The sequence below is a fragment of the Neopelma chrysocephalum genome, unplaced genomic scaffold (genome assembly GCF_003984885.1).
Source record: "Neopelma chrysocephalum unplaced genomic scaffold, ASM398488v2 Primary Assembly neopelma1_65c, whole genome shotgun sequence".
NCBI lineage: Eukaryota > Metazoa > Chordata > Aves > Passeriformes > Pipridae > Neopelma > Neopelma chrysocephalum.
The window spans coordinates 732,713-753,941 of NW_020897724.1; the positions used below are offsets into that span (position 1 = coordinate 732,713).

General features: G+C 39.9%; 1 protein-coding gene across 3 annotated transcripts in view; it reads left to right on the forward strand.

Moving 5' to 3' along the window:
- Nucleotides 1-21,229, forward strand: part of MYH11 (myosin heavy chain 11) — a 57,001-nt gene that overhangs the window by 15,416 nt on the left and 20,356 nt on the right. For 2 of the 3 annotated variants that reach the window (XM_027684229.1, XM_027684227.1), the window contains exons 4-14: nucleotides 3,147-3,174; nucleotides 10,535-10,637; nucleotides 12,368-12,388; nucleotides 14,622-14,714; nucleotides 15,595-15,658; nucleotides 16,960-17,058; nucleotides 18,065-18,208; nucleotides 19,693-19,788; nucleotides 20,164-20,282; nucleotides 20,440-20,592; nucleotides 21,052-21,225. In XM_027684229.1, coding sequence (XP_027540030.1) covers nucleotides 3,147-3,174; nucleotides 10,535-10,637; nucleotides 12,368-12,388; nucleotides 14,622-14,714; nucleotides 15,595-15,658; nucleotides 16,960-17,058; nucleotides 18,065-18,208; nucleotides 19,693-19,788; nucleotides 20,164-20,282; nucleotides 20,440-20,592; nucleotides 21,052-21,225 — 1,094 coding nt within the window. The remainder of the gene's footprint in view (nucleotides 1-3,146; nucleotides 3,175-10,534; nucleotides 10,638-12,367; nucleotides 12,389-14,621; nucleotides 14,715-15,594; nucleotides 15,659-16,959; nucleotides 17,059-18,064; nucleotides 18,209-19,692; nucleotides 19,789-20,163; nucleotides 20,283-20,439; nucleotides 20,593-21,051; nucleotides 21,226-21,229) is intronic. The other variant, XM_027684228.1, reaches the window with a different exon arrangement.

Sequence of the window (21,229 nt, forward strand, 5' to 3'; positions counted from 1 at the left end):
TCTGCAGATCCAAGAAGATTATTTTCTGCAGAGCCATTTTTATGCACGCCTGAGTTAAAGATGGAAAAACAAACAACCTGGTAGTTACTTGGAGGTATGGGAGGGAAACGCAGTTCCCAAGATCTTAGAAAAGGAGGCTGCTGTGAAAAGCCATCTGTTTACTGTGTCCTTAGCAGGACTGTACAGAAATGTTCCCTTTAGGCAGTGGAGTTATTAACAAATGTAAAGGAGCAGTAAGCGAGTGGTGGAACATGGGTTCAGTCTGGTTTTTTTCCTTTTATGGTAAAGCTGCCAACTTGCTGCTTCATTGTGATAAACCATCTGATTTTGTTGGTGATTAAGCAGAGCTAACTGGTCTATCAAGAACAGAAGGGCAAGGATTCTTACAAGGATTCTATCTGGAGGTGTTTGGTGAAAAGCAGATTCCAGAAAGAAAAAAAAAGAAGTCTGCTGCATGTTTAGGAAAGCTGCTGAGGTTTATAATGTAAATGTAGATATCTGTGTTATTAATAATTGAGGAGAAAATAAAAAAATGTCCAAAACATCTAATATAGACATACAGAAGGTGGATATGATACTCTTCCAGATGGTGTAATATTTTCTTAAGAAGCATTAACCAAAAAGATATTAGAATCTAGAAAGTGTTTTGTTACTTTTTAAGCCCCGGGAATTACGTCTAAGGAGTTTTATTTATGCAAGTCCTTCTCTTCTGATAGATCTAACCACATAAAATTGCAGATTCACAAAATAGGGCACAGACCTTTCTATACAGAATGAAATATTCCAGAGTAGGAATAGGACTAATCAAATGGGAGAGCCTTTGAAAGTAAAAGAGACCAGTATCTGCAGCTCAAGTCATTAAAGAACAGGATTAGATTTCCTGACACATTTCATCCTTAGCATTGCAATTGGTTAGAACTGCTGAAGGAGATACAAGAACATCTGGAATTCTCCCTCCATGAGTGTGTACAGAACAGTCTGTCAGCATGAGGTTTCTCCCATGATTAACCTGTCCCAGAGGGCATTTGGTGCAACTTCTGACCTTCCCAAACCTTCTGCTCTTACATGTCCCAAAGCTGCCCACACACACACACTCATGCAGCCCCCTGTGGCGAGCCAGTTTATGACACCTCCAGCAGGGGGGTTCACTTACTGGGAAGTAAAAGAAGGGCAGCAATGGGCAGCAAAGAGTAGTGAGAAAATACTTGGCTTGGAGGAGACCAACTTTTTCTAATGTCCCCTGAGCTCAGAAATTCCTGGCAACTCTGTATCAAGGAATCACTTTTATTTTCTTTATGATATTTATGGCTTTGCGATGCAATATCAATATATGCCCATGGTTTCTATTTACACAACAGTGTATTTTTAGTGAAAATTCTACCATGTTCTCACTTTTTTTAACTTAAAAGAAAGCCTAGCTCGTATCCTGCAGCAAAAAACAAACATACAACAAACACAGCTCTTCTCCTCCCAAATGTTTATGTGGAAGAGTCCAGCTGTGCTGATTGCTGACAAATATCTCCAACAGAAGTGTAATGAGTAATTTTGTACCAATTTACCGAATAAAGCAGTTAAGTGGCACCATTTGTTGTGTGCATGATCAATAAAGCAGTTTATGTTAGAGCAGTTGAGGAACTGGGAGTAAAACAGTTGTTCCATATCAATCCAAGCCATAGCAGAATCCTCTACAGCTTTTCCAAGGCTGGCTGTGGGGCAGGCAGCACTTGCAGCTTGCAAGATTAAAAGGTTTATCTCATGGTATTTATGACATACAGGGTCAGCCACAGGGGAAGCAACCAGACAGGTAGTCCTGCAAGTCACCCCACACACTGAACAAAAGGAGGAAGGAGTTCATGTCTACAACCTCTGACCAGAGGCTCCATTGGGCTAATGCTGGCTCTGCATTTGATAGATAATGCCAAAACATACAGAAGTAACTGGCTTCAGCCTTAATTATCTGTCTCAAATCTCAGGTTTGTAGCTACACACACTTTTCAAAAATGAATTTGACCTGCCTGGGAGTTTATTTTCCTAAGCCAGAAGATTTTTTCTACAGTCTGTAAAGGCAGAGTGTGACAGTCTCAGTCAAAGAAGGGCCAACTTCTGCACTGGGGCTGGTTGCTCAGAGCCTTGTTCAAGTCTACTTCCAAGCAGCCCCAAGGGTGGAGATACCACACCTCTCTGGGAAACTTGTCCTTATGTTTGACAAGTGAAAAAAATTGTTCTACTTCAGAATAGATCACAGCAAACATGTTAGTCCTGCCTTTTGGAAGAAAATTCAGTGTAAAAGTTCTGAAGGAAGACAGAAACTTCAACTCCAAAAGGATAAGCAGGGAGAATTGCTCCAAGAACAGGTTGGGGAGGTAGGATGTAATCCTAAACCTTCCTGCAGCATTACAGCCCACTGGACTATGATGTGCAGAAACCTTCTACATGCCTCACACAGTGGAAATGGAGACTTCGGTCCTCCTTTTTATAAATCTTGATCCAAAATGTGTTTGATGGTCCTGTTCATAGTAAAAAGCATGACAAATACTTATGTGCTTGTTGAAATGACCTTGTAAAATCTATGAAGTATCTTGTTTTATCTTATACTTTGGAGGATATCTCAAAAAAATTACTTGTCCTCCTGATAAAAGTTGTCTCTCAGTCTGAAATGAAATAGAGAGTATATTACTCAGGTATTTGAACTTCTCTGCTTTCAAAATTCAAAGCTTTGCATGACCAGCTTAAAACATTTTAGTTGCTCATGCCTTATCTGTCCAGACTTTGTTTCAAGTCAGCTGCTAGCCATAATTCATAAGCATAGTAAAAGCTTGAGTTTCAGGTTTGAAATTTTGTTATAATCTTCTTATAGAGAGCCTGATGTTTTGCTGTCCTCATTACAGTTCATCTCTAATGGAATTTACAAAAATTTTTTTTGACCTCTTAACCTTTTGTTCATTTTTTGTGCAAAATATTTCCATTAGAGATGGTTATTTAAATGCAAGGGCAAATTAAATAAGATGTGAACCCAGTACTTTTGACTAATCGTGGTCAGCCAGATTTTAGGTCTAGGCTGTTCAATGTAAATCCTTATAAATATAAGTGCTCCTGTCAGAAAAGCCATTTTCCCTAATTAATGGATTATTTCTCTTTATTCACAGATCGAGAAGACCAGTCTATCCTGTGCACGTAAGTAAACCAATCTATTTTAGTATATCTCAGTGTTACAATGTCTCTCTTTATTCAAACTTGATTCAGATTCTGATGGAACAGATATATTCTCCTCACCTTTAGTAAGCTTGAACTCCAGTCCCAAATATGCTTCAGTAGATAGACCTGCTCATAAAATAAAAACACAGGTATCAGTGTTATGGAAGTCTTTAATGCACATTATTTCTTTAAACTGGCTTTCTAAAATTAGAGATTTAAGAGTTTACAATGAACAGTTGGGGAGTGTGGCTGTAAAACTGTGTGAGTAGAGAGCATAAGGGATTTCAAAAGATTCCTAGAGGAAGCTGAGGAGCTGAGAGAGAACTGAGGAACATGGAGCACCCTGGATATTTTGAACTGCCTTTCATTTTCAGCTGTTGGTGACTCACCACAACTCCCTAATTCAGTTGTCATTGCAGAAAAGTGTGATCTTCCATGTTCCTGCTGGTCTGTGATGTTTGCCTGCTCTGTGGCTTGCCCAGGGCCGGCTCAGGTGCCTCCTGCAGGGCTGTGCTGCTGAGAGGGCTCAGCAACACTCAGTGGGCTGGGCCTCTCTGTAGGCTCGGCTTGATCAGGTTGGGCAACAGTGAAGCACCAACTCAGCCCTGTTTTGAACTCTATGACTTTTCTGTGTCCTGGCTCCTTGAGTTTTGAGCTGCCAGTACTCAGATGGCACCAGCATGGGGAGTTCAGTTGCTGTACCGTGGGTAAGGGAGGGATTTTATTGCAACAAGCTTTGCTGTGCACAACTTATTACTCCACAAAATCCCACTGTTTTGTTGTTCCTGCCTATTTTGAAAAATCACTCAAACTGTCGAATTGGACAGGGATCTCCTATTTGACCTTCGGTTTTGACCATTTCTCCATTCCTCTATCGCCAGCTAGTTGGTTTTATTTGCTTGAATGCCATCAAGGATGTTTTTGACATAATTTTGTGTTTGTTAAGTTAGGCATTTTCCAGTCTTCCTGATCAAAAGTAGGATTTGATTCTATGTAAATGCTAATTCTTGTTTGCTGAAGATGGCATGTGTATTATTTATAGCAGGTTTATGCAATTATGCTGTAATCTGTCAAGTATTGTAAATACAAACTGAACTGGTTTTAGGTTATCTGAGAAAATGTGGTTACTGAGTGACTGAATATATATTACACTACAGTTTTTAAAAAGCACTGCTACTGATCACCAGCCATACCATTATTTGTGAGTACCACTGTTGACTGGAAAAGAATTATCACCTAAGAAAAAGTAAAAATTATGCACTGTCTGGTATCATAAGGGTTGCATAGCTCTAACCTCTGTTAGACTTCAGTATATGTAAGTATATCGATCAAAAATCTGCCCCAAAATGCATCAATACCAAAAAGAAATTTAAAATCACTGCAATGATGAAGTAAAAATTGACTATCACATTCTTCCCAGGATGAAACATGTCATGATTATGAAGACGAATTTACAATATGCATTTCCTCCTTCTATTTCTGTACTTTAGTTTATTTATATTTTCCACTAGTAAAACTTTGGAATATTAGTACTTTCAAGAAAGGGACTTTCTTTTCCAAAACACTGCCTTCTTGTTCATGAAAATCCATTTCAGGATCCTCTTCTGGCAGCTAATGTGCATTGAAAATACCTTTTTTTTTCACTTGGCCAGTTTGCTGGAAACACAAGGTCCTTCACATCAGTAATACATAAAATAGAGAGAATGAAATGTCTTTCCCATTTTGAAAACAGCCACAGTAAATGATTCACCAACATGTTTAGAATAGTTGCTATATGTTGAATGAACATCACGACTCATAGCTTAAAACAGTCCTTACACATGTCTTTTGAATCAAAAAGATTAGTCAGGTTAAAACCCATGTACACAACTTTAACCACTGCTGGTTTAACATTCTTGTTGGCCTTATTTGGCTGTACAGAAAGAAGAAAGTTCACTTGGCTTTCAGCTTGGCAGCTCTCAAGTCGAAGCAATTTGTATTATTATGTAGAATTGCTAAAATTTCTAAGAAATTATTTTTGCCTAAAATATGTAACAATAACTGAAGACTTCCTGGCACTGATCTGCCAGGATCTTGTCTTTAAATAGCTACAGACTTGGCCTTCCCAAAGCCTGGTACCTGGACTGCAATAGCTATAACTGTAAGGATTCATATGAGTCACCTGAAATGCTGCTGGGACGTGGGCAGGGGGGTAGATCTGAGAACTGAGATTTCATGTTTCTGACTATAAATACACCCATTCTCAGGACTTCACCCTCAGCTCATTGAACCTGCCCTCATGTGGTTAAGTACTGCTTGTATTCTTCTTCAATCTCTACCCTTTGTGTGATTAAACACTGTATGTTTAAAATCTCCATCTGTCTTTAATGCTCGTGGGTTCCAATGCTTCCTCAGAATTCCCTGTCCTCCCAGACTTTATTTCCTCTACATTTTATTAATAACTACACAATGCCTTTGGTCGAATGTCCTCTGTGCAAACATCTTTTCTCTGTTAGCTCTTTCCCATGGGCAGCATCACTGAACATCATCTCCTGTCACTCCCTGCCAGTTGCTCTCTCACTTTACAGTCAGACTTAAAATCCCACATCTTATCATGCACATTTACAACATAAAAAACTTTATACCTTAGCTGTGCTTACTAATATATATATGTAGCTGCATTATTGTAACATAACATATATAATAAATAACCAATATTGCACAAAGGGTATAAAATAAGAAATCTTATTCTTTTATGTACCCGAAAATTAGGGCAGGTAAGACATCTCTGTCCTTGTGTTTTAGTCCCTGTAGTGTTCAGAGCAGCCTTCACAGCTCTGCCTGGCTATTGGGATTTCCTGACATTCCTGCCTATGCTTAGGCCTCCCCACTGTGGTCTCTCTTGTATGACATCTGAGTTGGCCATGAAATAATCTGTATTCACTCTTGGTCTGTGTTGACCAGCACATTAGATGTTGCTGAAGGAAAAATCCCAAGAAATCTGTCCAGGTACTCAGAAACCTGAGCAACCTCAGCAACCAGAGCATCAGCAGTTAAGCGTGAATTGAACTGGGCAATGTGAACAGACTTGTGACTTTTCAAGCTTCTTCCAATGTAAGTAGAGGCACGAGCCCTCAAAGGAGACTTTTGGCTTTTGTTGTTTGATTTCTAAAGACACAAGTGGATTCTCCTGGAGTTTTCAAAAGGTGTTTTACCAAAAGTCCCACATGTGCTTATTTGCATAGCTAACCACATAGGAGTTTTAACAATCTCCTCATAAACCTGTCTAATCTTGGGTTTATCATATTTTAGCCACTTCCTGAAAAGAGTGGGTGGTGTATTTTCTAGAAAGCAAATGTGGCAAAGAGGACTGTGCACAAGTTTCAGTTAAACAAAAAACTACCTTAAACGAATTAGGACAGAATCTGATCAAAATTCTGAACATTTCGCATATTGTGGAGTCCGTGGAAACAAATGCTTGTTAAACACTTGATTTTTACATATAATCAAATACCTTTTCATTACCTTTTAGTTCTTTAAAACAGGCATTTAGTTTGAATAGCTTCTATAAAAACAGGGAAGTAGCGGGGTGCTACTTCCACTTCATTTGATGTGGTAACAGACAAAGCAGTGAGTGACCCAGGGACCATCCTGCCCTTTTCACCTTCTTCCCCTCTGTCTTTTGGGGCGAACTCTCCAGAGCCTCACCCGGACACGGGGCTCCAGCCCACTTTCTGCCCCGACACGCATCAAGAAGCAAAGTCATCCAGCACATCTCCAAACTGCAAAGCCCCGTTAGTCAACAGACTCCTCCGCGAGAGAGCCGAACTCTCTCCTTTCCCAGCTCAGTAAATCTCCCCGGCCGGGGCTGCTCCTGGCCGCTGTCCCGCACAGACAGCTCGGGGAGCTTCGGCCCCGGGCGGAGCCTGGTGCTGGACCCGCTCCGGCCCTTCTGGGAGTTGTTTTGCAAGTAAATTTGTAGGATCAGTGCTCTGGCTTCTGAGACGGGTCTCTAGCGGGGTACAGCTGGTCTAGGACAAAGATTTTCATTATCTCTGCACATCTCACACTGCAGGACGGAGCCTGCCAAGCCCTAATGGGATTTAGAGCCCCTCGTTGGCTGCTCTGTGCACAGCGGCTTCCCACAGTGCCAGCACAGCCGGATTAAGAGATGTGTGAACGGGCAATTTTTGTGGTTCATTGCTTACTGAAACAAATGCTGGAAAATAAATTCTGCTGTTACTTTTTAGATGTTTCCAAAAGCGGAATTAAGCTGGGTCTCATATCATAATATTAACATAGAAAGCTTTCAGATTTTCAGCAGCAACAAAATCTCCACTTTTTAAACCAATTTTTCCCAGTTATTCTCAAATGTACAAGAGTCCTAGTTACACCACAGGCTCAACCCACAACAGTGGGGCCAACCTGCTAGTCTCACCTTGTCCTAATTTGGAAACCTATTCTAGCTGAGATGATTTTCATTTAAGGTGAAGGTAATAGAGTCATGGAGGATTCAGTAGCTCATGTGGTACAAAAACTCTGTTATAGCTGAACACTATATATGTGAGCTTATGTGCTTTACATCCTGTACCAAGTTCCTAAAACAATGCCTGGCAAGAAGCAAGGGAAGAATAAATTTAAATTACACCACATGACATGAGAGTGGTATTTTTAACAGCTCAAGCCTGTTAGCCCAGTGGACCCCTTTGCTCTGGGAAGCCCAAAGAGTTTCTTAGAAGGAAAACATGTATGGGAAGTAGGTAAAGTTGGGTTGATCAGAACTGTGCAATAGGACTTGCTTTTGATGTTGTTTTTTGTGCTGGCCATCTGAGTTGGGTGCAAAGAACAGCGCCGACAGTAAATGTGCTCCTTCTATGTATGGCAGGCAACAAGAATGATTTGAGAGGTTTCAGTTAAACCAGTGATCATCCTCCTCCCAAAAGCTGATGATTAAGACAGTGGTAACAGCATTTGCATGGTGAACATCCACTTTGGAACATAATTTAGTCTGAGGAAAATAGGCACTCAGAAGAGAGGAGCAGATGCCTCCTGGGAGGAACCCCATTGTTTATGGTCCATGTCAAAACAACTGAAAGATGTTTGCAAGAAAAAGACCCATCCTTAAAAATTCAGTCACTGAGCTTGACAGAGCCATGTAGATTTTATAGTGGGATTTCTCAAACCACTTCACAATGGAAGTTGTTTCTGCCACCCCCGAAATGTTGGTGCTTCAAAGCAGATACCCAGCACAACCAAGTCTATTGCAGCTCAATAGTTCTAGGAAGAATTCCCTCCTGTGAAGTGAACTAAGCAATTCACATGCTCTCCTCCTGGGTCTCCCCTGGTAAGCTTCTTGATATTTACAGGCATTGAACCTGATGTAGCCACTCCTCCTCATTAGCTGGTTTTCAAACACATGGTATTTTATCACTGAGATGAAATCTAGATGTTGTCATACAGCTGTGATGCATCCTTCAGAGTATAAGAGCTACTGATGTTGTTAAATGGATACTTGTTTATCAGACCTGTCTATTGTCATAGATGTTTTAAAATGATCTATGTTAAAATCAGACTTATTCATCAGCTGTAGATATTATTCTTCGTTAGTCACTGACCTTAGAGATTTTTTTCTTATTGTAGCTGTTGAGATTCTGTCTGTTTTCCATTTCATGTTGAAGCATTTCCATTTCATGTTGAGGAACTTTTTATTGTCTACTTCAAAAGGAAGTTAAAGCCCCAAAGTATCCGCAGAAAACAGGAAAGCCCTTAGCCTGTGCAGAAGCAAAGAGTTAAGGATGAAAGAACAGAACAAAATGTTAAGTAACTTAAGCATTACAGTATGATGGGATAATTACAAGTAAAATGATGCCATATATGGTAATACTCACAGGGATTCAGGGGAAAGCCAAATGATGGGCACTGCTGCCCTGGGAGAAAGGAAATGCAATTCATGGAGTGATGAACTACAAATAACCTTTAATAAAATGGAATAGTTCAAAGTTTGTTTAAAGAAAGTTGTTTTGGTTGTTTTTTTTCCAAAGAAACAAAGTTGTAAGGTAGATTTATTTGAAAACTTTGTATGCATATGTCTTCAAACTGGTGTGCTTGGTTTGGAATTGTTCCCAGGACACTTAATTTTTATCAATAAAACATAGAAATGTTTTAGCACTGAAGCCGAGGCAGAAATGAATCCAACCTCTAAACTGTGCAAATTAACTCAGGTCTTGTGAAAAGGAATCTATTAATCTCAATTATTTCTGGTTAAAACTCTAAAAGCCAGAAGAAACACTTCTTATCATGTTGTACCTCAGGCAGGAATTGTTTTTTGTTTCCTAAGGTTTATATCAATGTCATTCTGTCTTGAAAGTTCTGCCCAGTACTTACCCATATTTTTATGTCCATTTATCACTGGTCCCTTGGTAGGGAAAATTAACTCCTGATTTCCTAATTAGGAAAAGAAGCAGAACTGCAATGGATCCAGCTAAACAGTTTCAGATTCAAAAGAGCTGACAAATAACCAAGGGATTTTTTAATTTATTGTTCCTTTGTTTTTTTTAAAATCGATTTTAGCTTAGATCCAAAGAAAAAGAGGTCCAGCTTACATTTAGTTTGTTGCTTTGTACTTTCAAAACCACTCTTTTGCTTTAAGAGAGGGCTTAAAAGTTGAAAATAAACTTCACCCTGGAAGTCTTCCAGGAGATAAAAAGTTACCACTGCCTTCCTGCTTCCCGAGGGACACTGCCCACAGCAGAGCAGGGATGCCAGTTCAGGTGGTGAGACATCTCCCCACGAGATGTCCCTTACTACCCAGTAAGGGACACCTCAGGCAGCTCCAGCCCTGGTCCCACTGAATTCAAGGAACATCTGGACACAGTGTTAGGATGAGGCAGAATCATTGGCTTATTCTCCCCACCGATTCGAGATGTTAGTCTACTTTAATGCCAGAGTTTCAGAAGAGAAAACCATTGTATTACTGCTGATGTTTTTTCTTACTGCTGTACCACATCTGTTGTCTTTTTTGATCCTAAAATATAAGCAGACTCCCTGCCAGTTCCACTTCTCATAAATGTTCAGATGCTGCCAAAGGAAGATGAACTGCGGTTCAAAAATGCATCATGTTTTAAAATTCCCTTAAAATGGCCCAGTGTCCACTCCAAATACTGCTTGGACAGAGATATAGCTCTGATAATGCATTCTTTGCATGCTGCAGTCAGGTGGATTTGGAGAGATGGTGTTCTGGGGTAAACAATAACTGAGCTGGGCGCTTTCCAGTCCTGTTTTTATACAGTAATTACATCGACACGGCAGAAGGAGTCCACTAGTTACCTACCTTCTTTTGTGTTATTTTCTTTCCCCTCAGAGGTGAATCTGGTGCTGGCAAGACAGAAAATACCAAAAAGGTCATTCAGTACCTGGCTGTTGTTGCTTCATCACATAAGGGCAAAAAGGACACCAGTGTCACTGTAAGTGAGCTCTTCATATCCAACTCTTCCTCAGGCCTCTTAGGGCTGTGCTGAGGTGACATTGTTAACAGCAAGTCACTGACTGTGGCTTGTCAAACAGTTGACATTATAAGAGTACACAGTTACGTCACAGCTCTATGTTTATGGAAAAGAAAAATTTGTTTGACACCATCTTAGGCATCAAATTAGAATGTACCTCGGGAGAACAGAAATATTCATGGCTTTCCATATGCATAGCACCTATTTATATCCCAGCACGAAGGCCTTGAAGTCTGCCAGGGCTCAAGTCCTTGTTTTACCCTTGACCTCTGGCAACTAAGAAGTTTGGGAAAGCCTGTAACTAAGACATGGTCCAACTGCGTCACAAAAATTTATACCAGCATTTAAACTTCCAAAGTTTTGATTGGATTTGTGAGTTTTCTTACTAACCACCAAAGAATCCCAGCATAAAACTTGTCTTTTCTTTTTTACTCCTCTGTCAGAGGAGGCACAATTGAAAGGCACAATTTTTATAAGTACTTTGTTCCTTCAAAATTCATGATACTCTTGCCTTAGAGACTAAAGTTCATTTTCTTACTTTGAACCATAATACAAGCTTATACCTCTCCATTTCCTGGAGATTATTAGCATGGTTGAGGCTCTCAATTGTCTTTGCTGTTCCCAGTATGACTCCAGGTCCTACGTAATTTCCAGCCTTTCGAATGTTACTCAGACTTCTGCAAAAAAAAGGCAGCAATTCACTTTTATGACAAAACAAGCTTAATTCAGGAAGACATTTCAATGTGTCCCAAATACAAGACTGGGTCCAAAATAAGAAATTAGTAGGGTAGTGGAAAATGAAGTAAAACTTGCATGACCACACCTGTGCTGGGTCCCAGAGCTGCCCTTGCCCAGCCTGTGCGGCGGCACACGGAGCACTCCGGAGCACAGGGTGGGCAGCCCCAGCTCTTCCATCACAAATAACTGGGCTTTTATGTCCAGTGGATTCTGCTGTGGGGCAAGGGAGGGAGTAGATGTCATTTTGGGTAGTATTTTCTAGAAATCTGTAATTAAATTTAGTAGAAACAGTCCAAGAATAAAGGCATCATTTTTCTTTGTTTAATGTTTGTGCAAAAAAGTTATTTCTTCCTCCTGAGTCCCTGCTCAGTGGCTGGAGGAAATGAACTTGTGGTACCCAGGCCATCCCTAACAGGCATGTAACTGCAGTTGCTGCTGACTCCTCTGGGGAATTACATGAGTCCCAGGATTAAATTTGCCCTGAGACAGACCTGAAGGCAAATATCCATCGGATAGGAGCTGAGAGAAAGTCTAATTTGTCCAATAACATGCTGGAAAAGAGTAATTCAGTGATTGGGACTACTGACGCTGCAATTTCAGTCCTTAAAATAAAATTAATAGTAAAATGCCTCAGTTGCACCAAAGGAGAACTAGGGATTTATCATAAAAATATTTGTCCTTGCCTGGTCCTGAAAGACTAATCTGGGGCTGGATCAAAATCCCATCCCTTTGCTTCAGGTTGTTTTTTTTTTTCTTCAGCTAAAATGCTCTCTATATGTTAATGGTATTTGTACTCTTGTTATGTCTGCAATAGATTGTTTGTATCTGTATTCCCAGTTTATTTGCATGGAAACTGTGTATTGGTTATTTTAATACAGGAAAAAAAACAATAAAAATGTCTGTCTAACGGAAATTATACTGACACTTGTTTTATACCATGTTATTCAATACAGCAAGGTCCATCTTTTGCTTACGTGAGTAACTTAGACTGTTTGGTGTGTGTTTAAGGCACGGAGTGTAGATCTGCATGCTATTGTTGCACCCCAAAATTTTAAGAGATTTCATTGAAATATGTTGTATGATATGACAAAAAGCAACAATAGCACCAAATGCTCTCACAAATCAACCCTAACTGTGTCAGGCTCCATGGTAAAGAATGAGGTCTGACACAGGCAGGGTCATCTTTCAAATATCACTCTCTTCTTTATCTCTGTGTGTGTTCCAATTGTCATAGTTTGAACTAAATTTCCCACGATCCTGGAAGAGCCTTTCAGCCTGAAATTAAGTAACGTGATTTCTGAATGAAATACCCAAAGGCTTTCTGTGCTTCAGGTTGAACTTTTTAGGACTGCTGTGAAATAATTCCTAAACCTCACGGTGTTTGATTCGTTTGGCTGCATGCTTTCCACTGGTTATTGCGTTCAATTTTCATGTTGAGTCACATCCACAAGAGTTAGCATGTTCTTAGCTTGCTGCTATAACAGAGCAACTCCCACTGCAGCACATGTCTGCAGGTGTGTTACAGCAGCTTCTGACAGGGAAGCTCCTCTCTGGTGTTGTGCCCTCCCAGCATTCCAGCATCCCGATGCTTTGGGAATACAGGCAGGTCTGCTGGCATATTCTTTGTGTTTCTGTGCCAGACAAATGGGAATTTTTTTAATGTTTTTTTTCCCCCCATCCCGACTGCTGCCTCTCAGACTCCAGCTACGACAAAGGACAATGTGCTGTGTGCCCTGAAGTTAATTTAGTCCTTCCTTTGACAATCGCTCTGCAAAAAAAATCATTCATGGTTGGCATAGGCACCTCTGTGGAGCTGGGTGGACTTGGAGCTGCACATGATGCTGCTCCTTTGGAGTCGTGGTTTTATACCCCAAGTTTATGACATGGTTCAGTTCTCACTAGAAGCAGGTGGTATCTGTCTCAGTTTGACAGAGAAGGCTCTATTTTAGCTGTGACCATCTGATTTCAGCAACACTCTCCTCTTATACTGGAATTTTTTAAACCTACAGAGTGTAACTGGACAGAGTTGTTCAGTGCAGAGAATCTTCAGGGACTTCTAGGAATTCACTACTTATTCTAGGATTCCTGTATTAGCTTGTTTGGAAATCTTCCCTCCCCCTTCCTCCAATTCTTGGGTAGTAAGGTTTTTAATTATATTTTTGAGGTAGCTCTCATCACCGCCACAGAATTCAGGAGACATTCAGGAACGACATTTAGAAAAAGGTACCAGTTTTGCACACTAATTGGGAAGCACTTTCATTTTCCAAACTATTTCCTAGATTCAATCAAAATATTGCCTTATTTTCTAATTAAAATTATTTGAAATATATCATATTATCTATGAAGGGCTTTTTCCTTTTTAGAGTGAGTTATTTGAAATAATGCATGTTACTACAGAGTAGTACTCAAAGAACAGGATGACAAGAAGCAAATGTGAAAGTAAATGGTGTCATAGGACAGAGCTGAATGAAAAGTTCAGAGAAGCTGGATACATATACAAAGGGTTTTTTAAACTTCATTGATTTGCTTAGAAATAGATTAGATAAATAAATGGAATTAAATGCGTGCTTGTTTCATTGCATGATTTGTTACCTTAGAAATTACCAATCACAATTAACAATATAATATTAGGTTTGTGTGTTTGCATGAGAATTCATTATCCTAGTTTGGAATAAATCAATGCAATTCCATATTTAACCTAAGTAGCCTTGCATGACTCATTAATAGACTTGATGAAATCTGCTTTGTAGCTTTGTGCTGCATTACATTAAAATGATTCTCAGCAAGTTATTCTAATTACATTGTCATTTGCTAGCAAAGGATCTCAATAAACTAACTTGAAAAAGACATGCTAGAGGTTCCTTTAAGAATATCCCTTTTAAAAATGATATTAAACCGGAAAATATAATTGACATTGAATGACCCCTTTTTTTAACAAAGGCCAGTCATGATGCTAAACAGATTAATAGAGTTTGATCTGTCACAGGCAACAGGGCTGGAAAAGGGTCATGTTTACAGGGCAGCAGTCAATTACACAAATATATAAACACAAAGATTAACAGAGAATGAAAACAAATCCACACGAAATGCAGTATTCAGCAAAAAAAATTAGAGACTTGAATTTCACATTTTACTCCAGTGTACATGTGTTGGTTTAAACTAAGCAATTATGAATTTTAGTTTTAACTGCTTCTGAATGAATTTTAGGGTGAGCTGGAAAAACAGCTTCTACAGGCAAACCCTATTCTTGAAGCTTTCGGAAATGCCAAAACTGTGAAGAATGACAACTCCTCCAGATTTGTAAGTAGGAGAAATCCAGTTGGTCCATGTGGGGGGGGAGGTACAACACATTTTGAAACCCAATGTATAGACAGTGGCCCCCATCAGTGCTTCTCATTAAAGAGAGTCTTAAAACTAATCCCTTAAAAACAGTGTAGAATTCCTCTCTGAAACAGGAATTTGGCGTGACAGAATATTAAAGATCAAGCTCAAATTTGACAATACCATTGTCCTCTCTCTATATGTGACCTTCCAGAGTCAATTCCTGCTCCAGGATATATCCACCTTTGGAATATTTGCAAACAAAATCTGTACTTTCTTTGTCTTTGCACCACTGTTGAGTGTATACCTCATAAGGTGTGACTCCAATGGTTAATATATTAAATGGAAAACAACTGGAGAAAAAATAAAAACATTTATACAGATTTGAGTTGGAATGTTGCAAGCTGAGGGTTGTCCCTCTCTGACAACACTTCTTTCTGGGAGTGCTGGCAGATGCCTGTTTTCCCTGCAGACCATCGTCTCCTGCCTCTGCTCTCTCCCTGCAAGGTTCAGGGGTCCATGCAGATCAACCTTAGCAGAGGGAGTTGCACAATTCCCTTGTGGAAATCAAAGTAGAAAATAGATGCTGTCATAACCCAGCTTCCAAAGCCAGTGGGGAGAACTCCTTTCCCTCTACATGTCCGAATGAAATGTGGGGGGAATTTCTGCAGGGGGATTACCAGAGAAGTTCACTTCCTTGAAAGGAAGGCTTTTCCAGGGGTCCTCCCAGCAGGAGGGAATCAAGCATGTTATTCTTAGGAGGAAGATGTACATATCTTATGAAGCAGATTTAATACCAATATTGGAAAATCTGGTATAACCTGAAAGAACAGCCCAATCATCTTCCTTTCGTTCACAGGGCAAATTCATCCGCATCAACTTCGATGTGACGGGCTACATTGTCGGAGCAAACATAGAGACTTGTATCCTTTTCAGTGAGATGCCCTGGAGGCTTAACTAGGGTGAGCAGAGGGAAGTAAGATAAACAAGCTCCACTGCATGTCTAAGAAAGGCAAATATTGCAGAGCCTGGTATAAACAAAGATGGAGGGAAGTGGCTCCATTTGTGCTGGTATCAGCTCCTCAGTCTGTCTTGCTCTCACGTTTCCATTTTCAGGTCTGTTTTCCCAGCTATAGGAAAGTGGGCTATTGGCCATAAACAGCTTCAAAAAGTGGAGGCACCATCCCTAAGGCAATGGTAGAGGACTTTAAAAGCAGAGTCCCGATAAAAGGAAAATGGGAAAAGATTATTCTGTGGTTAAGGCTGCATGTGATCTTGGGAGCTGTGCAGCTGTTTTGTTTCACCCCAGCACAATCCTGCGTGGGTCACTCCGGGTCCCTGAGGCCTACTGTTCCAGAGGCATAAAACGTTTTAAAACTCCCTGTTTCTTATTGGTGCTGTGAGAGGTACCCTGAAAAAGCACTGAATGCTTGGTATCATCACTACAGTTTACCCCAGAACTCGAGATTGAGAGTGCATCCCTGATTTCAATCCAGGTTTGGCACTTTGTCCCATCCCTCACGGCACGTCGGGATGAAGCCCAGCTGCTCAGTAGGGTCTTACCCTCAGCCATGTGCACCCTTACCCTGGCTTCTCTAAGGGAAGGCTCCTGAGCCTTGCAGATTGAATGACCAAGTCTCTGGCTGCATGTGCCCTGATGTTTAGGAATAGCAAAGGTCAGATGTGTTGTACTGGAATATAGGCATTCCAAGAAAAAGCACTGAGAATTATGTATTAAGGGAGAAGTATATATGATACCAAGTATGACAGCTTTCTAGTTCATGTCTGAACGACTGAAGGGTCATTTTAAGAAAAATAACATACCTTTTATACTTACAATACTGGCCACAAGAGCTTTTTTTCCTAGCAGCCCTCCCTTATGTTGAAATAATCTTATTGGTACTTTATTTTCAAAGTAGTGTGAATTATATTGTGACTATTATTTTTATATCTTTGATTTTAGAAGCATTTATGTCTGTTGTGCTTATTACCATGATTACCAGCATTTACCACGCAATAAGAGGTAGGAAATTGAGCTGCTTATTGTGGTAAGGATAATACCAACACCAGAGCTCCTGCCACAGAATTGGACACATGTTCTTGTTAGACAAGCTTGTGGCAAATATTTCAGCAATGCTATTGATGATTCTGAGGCTGATGGCACATTCAAGGAAGGACTGAAATATGTTATTGATTTTTTTTTTTTAACACACTTGACAAACAGATTTGCTTGAAAAATCCCGTGCTATTCGTCAGGCTAAAGATGAGCGAACATTTCACATCTTTTACTATTTGATTGCTGGAGCTTCTGAACAAATGAGAAGTAAGTTACCTACTAATGATTCTCTCATCTCGTTGAACAGTCTGAGCAATGGCTCACCTAAGTATTTATCTTCATTTCTTTAATTGTATGTCACTCTCCTTTCTATAAATAAACAGTCCTCTAGCTATAGAAAATAATTCTCTCAAGTGAATTATAAGAAAGCACCAATTGATGTCGTCCTGTTTGAGGCAGGTTGTTTGCAGTTTACAGGATATTTCAATTTACAGGAGATGCACACTCATTCAGATCCCATCCTGAAAAATATCAAGGAGACAAGTTGGGAAGAGTTATTCATTGTTCAACCCCCAAGAAATTGGGGGTTCCAATAAGAATATCAGCTTGTGGTTTTAAGATAAATTAAGAGAATGCCTTTCCCACAGCACAGCATTACTGTGAAACTCAGAGAACACTGAGAAGGTGAAAAGTGCAAGTGGATCCCAAAAAGATTAGACACAAAATGTAGTGGAACATCATGGTTCAAATATGATATATTTCCCTAACTCACCAAAGAATGTATAAAGCAATGGATAACTGTATTTTCCCTGGGTTTTATGTTCCTTACTTAAGAATCTGTTGTTGGCCATAGAATAGGGCTGAAGAGCCTTTCAGTTCAGCCCACTTCAGTTGTTACCTGGTTCCATTCTAATTATTACTTGCTATGAATCCCCATAGGCAGAGGTATAATTCTGAGTAGTTATATATGGCTCTAAATAAAAGAATTTTGGGAAGAATGGCTCAGCTTTGAGTCCATAGGTTACAAAATTACACCAAGATGCAGAGACATTCCCCAGTCTAATGAAAACTGGAAAAGTTAACACCATTAAGCTTGCTATATAAAGAGTTACTTTGAAAATATTTGTGCACTACAAAACCCTAGACTCCTCATACAAGCAGAGTCTTCCTTTGGTGAAAATGTTGGGGTTTTTTCTGCTGTTCTTAAGGAGAATTCATGAACTAAGAGCATTAAGTAGATGCACTTAAATAAAGCTTTTTTTCTTCTTTTTAGATGATCTGTTGCTGGAAGGCTTCAACAATTATACCTTTCTATCTGGTGGCTATGTGCCTATTCCTTCTCAACAAGATGATGAGATGTTCCAGGAGACCTTGGAAGCCATGAAAATCATGGGCTTTACTGATGAGGAACAGACAGGTGAGAATTGTTAGCAACACTGTATTCAAGGTACGCATCACAAAATATAGAGATTCAAATGCAGAGGTTAATTCTGTTCAGAATAATCACTTTGCAAAATATATATATGAAGATGCTACATTCACATAAAAAAATAAGATTATTTAGATTTTATGTCTATGTTTCTGTCCCTCTGAATGAAGAATTGCAAGGCTTTTTCTTATAAGTCTCATAAATTCCAAAACACCTGCTTGTAGGAGGAACATGACGTACTCCTGACCCATCTGAATTCCACAGCATTGATGCAGGGCCAGCATAGAAAAGTACTGTAACACATGGTGTTTTGAAAGGTAATTTGTATTTAGGAAAGGGAAGATTTCTCACTAGAAGAACTCCCTACATACCCGAAAAAGCCTACTGAATTCAAGCCAGCTCTACCAACAGTAATGACCATTTAAAGCAATTTTTTCAGAACTTTCCAACAACTAGCATGAAAAAGTTGCAAAATAATCTGATTTATTTTTGAAAGAAATGGAACAGGCTCAAATAGCTCATATGTATTCACTGATGCAGAGAAAAGAGAAATAAAAACACAGAGAACGAAACAACAACTAAACTATCTTGAAAACAGTTTTTTTAGAGACATCCATCTGCGTAACTTTTACCTCACACTGTTGCTGGGAGTGTGTGGGGCTTCAGCTGGTGCATGCCAGTGTGCAGTGCCCTTGGATCCAAATTGCCATGCCCCAGGTGACACCTGGTGGCAAAACCAGTGTCATCCCATCACTCGAGCTTTGGAGCAGCTGCGGCCGCTGGCAGAGCTCCCTCACGTCCCACAGCTGCACCAGGGACTGAGGGATGCTGAGCAAAAACTGTGTCAATTTACCAAATAAGCAAATACAACTCCCTAGATTTATACAATCACCTCTGTAACACATCAGTAGGTTTTACTGCCTGAAGGTGACATCAAATCTGTGTATACTTTAGTACTCAAACATTAATCAATTACTTTTCTGTACTTTGACACGAACTCTTCAAAGATATGTATGCATTTGATTTCAGCTGCACAACTAAATATCCACATGTTCCTGCACCTTCAGAAGTGCCATATATTTTTGAAGCTGCTGGAAATTCAGATTTTTTTTATTTTAAAGACAGAGGTATTCTTGAGTGACTGAGCAGGGAAGATGCTACAAGCCACTGTGAGTGGGAGATGAACTCCTGAGATGTGGGGGTCTGTCAGGGGAGCCAGCATAACTTAGCTTGGAGGTGCTGGTGTTCCCAGACTGGCCCATTTACTCCACTGCACAGATTGCTAAAATTGGTGCTCAACCAGCTCTCAGACTCTTGCAGTTTATGGCACAGCCCTTTAAAGCAAGCCTAACTCTTTCCAGAGAGGTACAGACTACCACAGGCAGCAGAATGAATCTCTGCTATTGCAGAGGACTGAGCTTTCCAAATGTGGCCATTCTGTTCTTCCCTTACATGATCTGGTTCTCTTACAGCAATACTGAGGGTTGTTTCATCTGTCCTACAACTGGGTAACATTGTCTTCAAGAAGGAGAGAAACACTGATCAAGCTTCTATGCCAGACAATACTGGTATGATTTACCACTTTAAAATTGAGTTACCATTAAGAAATTAATAAAATAGCAACTTAAAAAGCACTCCTTATCAGTATTTTTTTATTTAATTGCTATTACCTATGTAGCTATGTAGACTTTTAAACATGTACCATACTTAAAAACAGCTCAATTATCATTACCATTTCTAGTAATCTTGAATCCATAAAGTGAATTTGTTGCTTGGATCACAAATGATACTTTTATGGCAAGTGTCATCTCTTGTATGTACAATAGAGGAGTTTTTAAGGAAGATAAATAACTTGACATACTTGCTGAGCCACTCATATTCACACTTCCTGACCTGCCAAGAGAAAATACCATCTGAAATAAAATCTCACTCTTTTATTCTAGCTGCACAAAAAGTGTGTCACCTGATGGGGATTAATGTGACAGATTTCACAAGATCTATTCTAACCCCAAGGATCAAAGTAGGACGAGATGTTGTCCAGAAAGCTCAGACCAAAGAGCAGGTATCTGTGCAGTCTGCTCAGCTCTCCTAAGCTATTCTCCTTTTTTCTTGCATCTTGTCAAAAGGGAAATGTCAGTTTTCTGTCTCATTATCTCTACAAAAACTAGCAGTTAAGTGGGTTTTTCCTTTGACTTCCAATTTCCACCTACTTTTTCCAGGCGGACTTTGCCATAGAGGCTTTGGCAAAGGCAAAATTTGAGCGTCTCTTCCGTTGGATTCTCGCTCGTGTGAACAAAGCTCTGGATAAAACAAAAAGACAAGGTGCTTCCTTCTTGGGGATCCTTGATATTGCTGGATTTGAGATTTTTGAGGTACGTACTGCGGGGCACAGGCTGACTAAACTCCGTATTATCATGCAGTGGTTTGGATATAAGGTAACAAACATCTAAGTTCAGAGCCACAAAACCCATTTGGTTCTTTCAGGCTGGCAGCCCATGGCCAGCACAACCCACAGGTCTGCTACACCTGGCTGCCTGCCTTTCTTGTGGGCAGGAAGCTCTGGGATCTGGCAGAATGCTCCTACGGGGCTCAGTTTAAAGCCAGGGTCTGCTTTTTACAGTTTCCTGAACAGGTCCCAGTACAAAGATTTACCACTTGAGAACTTACTGTAAATTTCCAAGGCATTATATTGGAAAAATATAGATCTTTATATTTGAATTAGCCTAATATGCAAAAAATAAATAGAAAATAGCAACTATCATCTTGCCATTTAAGTTCGCTCTTGAAGGTCTCTTTCTAACATTAGAAATTCACTTTTTTCCCCTTCACAGATCAATTCCTTTGAGCAGCTGTGTATCAACTACACTAATGAGAAACTTCAGCAGCTTTTCAACCACACAATGTTTATACTGGAGCAAGAGGAATACCAGCGAGAAGGCATTGAATGGAATTTCATTGACTTTGGCCTTGACCTGCAACCTTGCATTGAGCTGATTGAAAGACCCGTAA